The sequence below is a fragment of the Hippoglossus hippoglossus genome, chromosome 13, assembly GCF_009819705.1.
Source record: "Hippoglossus hippoglossus isolate fHipHip1 chromosome 13, fHipHip1.pri, whole genome shotgun sequence".
Taxonomy (NCBI): Eukaryota; Metazoa; Chordata; class Actinopteri; order Pleuronectiformes; family Pleuronectidae; genus Hippoglossus; species Hippoglossus hippoglossus.
This window is the reverse complement of record NC_047163.1, coordinates 10,442,187-10,448,392: the sequence shown is the minus strand read 5'-3', so window position 1 is coordinate 10,448,392 and position 6,206 is coordinate 10,442,187. Positions and strand designations below refer to the sequence as shown.

The 6,206-nt window shown below is 41.3% G+C and overlaps 1 protein-coding gene across 1 annotated transcript in view; it reads left to right on the top strand.

Annotated features, from left to right (window-relative positions):
• The first annotated feature begins 2,071 nt into the window (after positions 1-2,071).
• The window catches only part of ppm1lb (protein phosphatase, Mg2+/Mn2+ dependent, 1Lb), a 48,855-nt gene continuing 44,720 nt past the window's right edge, over positions 2,072-6,206 (top strand). The window contains exon 1 of the mRNA XM_034604372.1: positions 2,072-2,890. Coding sequence (XP_034460263.1) covers positions 2,492-2,890 — 399 coding nt within the window. The 5' untranslated portion in view covers positions 2,072-2,491. The remainder of the gene's footprint in view (positions 2,891-6,206) is intronic.

The following is a 6,206-nucleotide window of genomic DNA, read 5'->3' as shown; positions in this document are numbered from 1 at the left end:
TTCTTCAAACGTAAAAAAACAACAGAAAATAACCCTAAAATGCCTCCATACTGCTCGTGTGGTGTCATCCAACTGTCCGTAAGCTCCGACATTCAGATTTGACATATACACCATGTGTTTAGCCTAAATGTTCTTTATGTTTGGTAATTTTCTGTTATTTTTCTGTTGTTTTTTACGTTTGAAGAAATGGTCGCCATCTACTTTAATTGTATTGGATTCTGCTGCAAAGCTGTTTTCCCCTGAGACTCCAAAAGTGTTCTGTGGACACAAACACTTCACCCACCTCTCCATCGGCATAGTGGTGATTTCATAATGATTACATTTTCCCTTTGGGGTGAACTATCCCTTGAACAGTTTTATCATAGCACAAATAGCCCATCATTTATTTGACTTACGTATAAAGAAGATTTTGTCTGAGTTCAGCATGTCACTCAGGTTTATAAACCCGTCTACAGTGTTTGAACCTTCTTTCATCCTTCATAATTTAATTTAATTTATTTCATTTGAATTGTATTTATTTATCCCTCTGGTCTGTATCAACCTGTCCATTCCACTCTCTGTGCATTAGATTCAGTATGACAAGGGTCTTGAGACTAGATTCTGACACAAGGAGTATCCACAAGGCAGGAACTCAAGATCAGGTGACAATTTGCAGTTATCCTGTGCTCAACTGTGGTTGAATTCATCAGGTTTTGTCAATTATATTTTAACATTAATAATAAATCAGTGTGTGGCCTTTGTGCGCACCTGTAGTATTTCGGTTCTTTGGATGCCTTCAGGTGCTGTTGGAAATATCTAAAGTTAAAAACCATTCTACTATAGGCTACACATGGTGATAAAATGACAGACACATCATTGATATACAGTACATGATGTAAAAGAGGACATAATAGAAATATCAGTTAGGCATAAAGTTGAAACAATACTTCAGTAAAGTAGTTTCAAAATCTGAACATTATAACCTACACGAAGGATGATTTGGGGCAGTTATTATTAGATTTAATCGAGTGTACTTAATAAACTTTTGATATTCTTAAATAAATGATAACAGCAAATAATGGAAAAAAATAAAAGGTTTGGCTCTATTTAATTGGTGCTGTCACATTCCAGGAATTTCATAAAAGTTTCCCATATTTCACAAAGCTTCTTTAACTTCCCTTTGATCACATATGTCATTTCCTCCAAGAAAAGGCAGGATGCCATACAAAACTGATGAAAACTAATACTTCTCTTGCAAATAATTTAACCGTGGAGTTCTTGTCTCCGAGGGGAAGTCTGTTTTCACAGTCAGTTCAGCACAGATCCACATCAATAGACACATTTCAACACAGTTAACACTTAAAACATATGTACATACATGTCAAATTGACAGAGGCAGTTTATTGAGTGCTGCGACAACAGTGAAATTCAGTAATCATTTTCTATCCGTGCAATTTTAATATCATATATGTGCAGTACTGTTATACAGTTAGCATTTTTGTTTGCATTATAGCCTACATATTTCTTTCTTTTATAGTTCCTTGTGTTTGTATTGTATTGCTTACTTATTATAATGTGTAATGTATTTTACTGTTCCCCTTTTGCTGCTGTAACACGGTTAATATCTTCCATAGTGGGACTAATAAAGAATTATCTTATCTTATCTTATCTTATCTTATCTTATCTTAACTTAACTTAATTTAAAACTTTATTTTGTTGATAGTTCATGTGTATTTGGATTTGGTTGAACTTGTAGCCGTACATGTCCTTATTTAGGAGGAGTTTGAGTACCCAGCAGGTGTCATGTCATTCATTTTGGGGAGACTAATACAGGATTATCTTATCTTATCTTATCTTATCTTATCTTATCTTGACTTAACTTTACATGACTTTACTTAACTTTACCTAACTTTACTTAACTTTACTTAACCTAAGTTAACTTATAAGTTAAATTTATTTTGCTGCTAGATTTGCTGATATATTTGGGTGTACTTGTAGCAGTTCATGACCTTTGGGGTGTTTTGATGACCCAGCAGGTCTCATGTGACTCGGTTGGGGGGGGCAGTGTTACGAGGTGCACCTGAAGGCAGCACCGGGCTGTACGGACAGCAGCAGTGGGTCGGTCTCAGTCAGTTTGGCAGCAGCTGAGAATGTGAGGGCTTCGACACACTCCGCTATTTCCAGGACCGTGAACAGGCTCTCTCTCTCCACCGCTCCAGCCCGGGGAGGCTTCGCTTGTTCTGGGACCGCATCAGATGGTCACCCGGCTCACTGCGGGGCGACAGAGAGGGAACCAGCCGGGGCTCGAGCACCTCCAACCCGCTGCTGCTGCTGGAGAATGCGGTGAAGTGTCAGTCGCTGAATCCGTGAAATCTTCGTGTTCCCTCCCTCGGTTAAATGTGTCACCGCTCCGAAGCAGCTCACGCAGGAAACGACGATGGAGTGAGATCTGCGGCGGCGGCGAGCGACTCCCAACCTGCCGCGATTATCTCCCCTGCGCGTAAATAAATAAATGATAGAGGATACGATGACCCTGCTGTCCCTGCTAGGTCGGATCATGCGTTATTTTCTGCTCAGACCGGAGACCCTGTTCCTGCTGTGCATCAGCCTGGCTCTGTGGAGCTACTTCTTCCACACGGACGAGGTGAAGACCATCGTCAAGTCCAGCCGGGACGCGGTCAAGATGGTCAAGGGGAAAGTGGCGGAGATGATGCAGAACGAGCGCTTCGGCGGGCTGGACGTCCTGGACGCCGAGTTCTCCAAGACCTGGGAGTTCAAGAGCAACACCGCGGCCGTGTACTCCATCCAGGGCCGGCGAGACCACATGGAGGACCGGTTCGAGGTGCTCACCGACGTCGTCAACAAGAGCCACCCTTCTATCTTTGGTGTTTTTGACGGCCACGGAGGAGAGGTGAGTACATTGTGGAGGCGAGGATGATGTCCTCTGGGTGTCTTTCCCACACACAGTCGAAGTTATGTCTCTGACTCTGTACAAAAGCCAAGGGGCCCCACACTGAGATGTGGGGGCCCCTAAAGTGTGGGTTAAGATACCTTAAGTTCTGTTGAAGAGAGTATTTTGTGGACATTTATTTCGTCTGCTCTCAACTCTACTGTCAAATTTGTAGACAATGAGTGAGACAAGAGGAGCAGACCAAAACTGTCATTTTGGCATAAAGACAATAACTTACAATCAGTTTGATTTGTAGGGGCCCCACACTGAGATGTGGGGGCCCTAAAGTGTGCGTTAAGATGACTCAGGTTATATTGAAGTATTGAGTATTTTTAGTGTTTGTTTGGCTGCAGGTCATTTTGACCGAAAGTGACACAATAAAGACAACAACTTACAATTAATTTAATTAACAGGGGCCCCACACTGAGATGGTGTTATTTCACTAGTGTGTAATCATCTAAATTGTTTGAATTGTTGTTTTCTTTACCCTTGAATGGGCCCTTTATATTTAAAGACTTTATATCTACATCTGGAGCGGGCTGCCATGTTTTTTAAAGTAGCCTAGACCGGACAAAATAAACACCTTTTTTGAGTTTTTATGTCAACTGAAGGTGACCACAGGTTCTCCTTCATGTTTGGAAGGGGAGGGTGAGGTGAGGGGTATTCAGCTGCAACATGAAACCTCACCACTAGATGTCACTAAATCATACACGCTGAACCTTTAAGTGGTACTGTGTAGTATATAATTTTTTACTTTTTATTTAAGTGTATTCATCAGTATTTTGTTGTTACATATTTTGGTTTTAACTCTACTCTCAAATACCATGAGTGAGACAAAATGGGAATCTAAGTTTGGCTGCATTTAAAATTTGTTGGTGATTTTACTTTTAAAAAGGAATGAACTGTGATAATAAAGACAACAACTTACAATTAGTTTAATTTCTAGTGGCCACAAACTGAGATGTGGGTCAAGATGCTTTTAATGATACTGAAGTTTGTATTTTTCAGTATTTTGTGGGCATCTCCTCTATGTCTGGTCTAGTTTTAAATCGGCTGGCAAACTTTTTTTTACCAAGAGTGAGACAAAAGGGGAATCTAAGTTTAGCCGCAGTTTGTTTCAACCAAAGCTGTCATTTGACTTTTGAAAAACGCATTTTTAAAAGGGAAGTGTCATCATAAAGACAACACATTATTTTACAGACATACCAAATTGGTAATTAGCATTATTAGATGTTGAAAACGATGTCCGATGCCTATCAGAGGTGATCAGTACAGCAGCTAAACCTACTTTTTGATCAATTGACTGAATTTTATTTCTTTCAGATCAAATGTTTGGGGCAGCCAATGAATAAGTGATCTATCTTATTTATTATTTACATGATGTTAAATGTGCATGATACAAATATGTAGAGGTGCAATGAAGCTGTGCAACATTTGCAGGGTCAGATCAAACTGCCAGGGGGAAAAAATTAGCTGGTGAGCCTTTATTAACGCTCAATTCGTCCCACTGCTTGAACCAGGTTTACTGTTGCTTTCCTCTTTAAACTACACTGGCCCATTTGTTGCATCTTTGCTTGTATGAAATAGGGCAAAACTGAAATGGCAAATGTCTTTAAATTTTATTTTTACCGTCTTAAAAACAGGGCCTCAAAAAGCAAAACCCACTTTAAGCCCCTTATCTTGCTCGTAAGGGATGATATTGTGCTTTTGTCTCAAACAAGTTTCCAGCTAAATTAGTACAAATCCGACTAGATACAGTAAGAACATGGACACAGCTGGTGATCCACCCTTGGACATTAGTCATTGAACTTGGTGGATATGTAAGGAAAGGGCCCATATTGGCCCACTGTGTGTGTAGCAACCCATTATTTCTTCCCACAGCCCAGCACACACACTCACAGCTTTCTTCCAAATGGCATCTTGTCTATTTACAGCTGAAAATCATGCTCAAAATATCTACCGCTCGGGTTCGTTGGCCAAACAAAATTTTTTTGGGATACAGACATCATAGGCCCCATGGTCTAACACGATTATAGCTGGCAGGAAGAGGATGAACTCACATTTGTATGATTCAGAGGCATAGAAAGTGCTGGATGAGCCAGTACGGTGGGAGCAAAACTGAAATGGGTCATTGATCACTGATCTGCTGGTCGCTGTCCACCCACACTCTATACTCGTCGACATCTTAGAAATCTCCTTTTATTTCTGCTCCGTTGGTCTTAACGAAGGTTGTCGTTGGACGTTGAGTGCATGAACATGGCATTGTGCTCAGGGGGCAGCAGCGGAACAGCTTTACCACGCAGATGAAAACGAGACCCGCACAAGAAGTTGTCAGTTGAAGGGACAAAGAGCAGCTGAGATGACGCCACGGTCAGACATGAGCATGAAAACACTGATGTGTGGTGAAGTCCTGGCATGCTTGAACACTGCCATTGTTTCTTAGGAATATAAAACCATGACCTCAGCGCACAGTACAAGTGACAGAGCTACATAGAAATAAAGCTTTCAAACCAAGGGTGACAGGGTATTCTATTTTCTTCCCTTTCTTTCTATCTCTTTTTGTACATTGAATACACTTCTTGGACTACTTCCATAACACTAGGTTTTTGTTTGAAAATGCATCAACTGCCGTCCACACTACTCCACAGTTTTAGAGCCTTTTAAAATGGAGAAGTTTCAAAACCATGTCTAGACACTCACAGCTGCTTACTGAATTCTGTTTTCTCGATTGTGACATAGCCTTCGCTGATTTGTCAGGCTCTTATCACACGACCTGACTGGTGTATAACGCAACATGAAAAATCAAATGTAGCACGCCCACACTCCGTTTGCATGGCTGGTCATGTGATATACGTTTTCTGACGTGTTAGAATGGACAGGGACTAAAACTGATACGGGGCAGGTGTGGTTGCTGCAGACCTCAAAGCTGTTGGGGGGCCTGACAGCAACTGTCTTCATCCTGAGTTCGACTGCTGTGGTCTGATTGAGGCTGAACGATAACATGCTAAAAATAGGCAGCCAAAGGCATAGAGGATAGCTGTTCTTTTAGGGGAAATTAAATTTTCGTCCGTGGTGCTGACTGCTGCAGCTTTTGACCAAAAGTGGTCATTGGATTGTTTTCCCCTGTGGCCGTCTTTCCTCCTTGCTTTTTTTTTTTTTCTTTTCTCAGCAATGTTCCTTTTTAGACACCGGTGACCTAACCTGAGAGCTCCGCCGCTGCTACCACACATGGTTTAGAGGCTTGGAGAAATAAATAGGGGATATATGTTTATGTGTG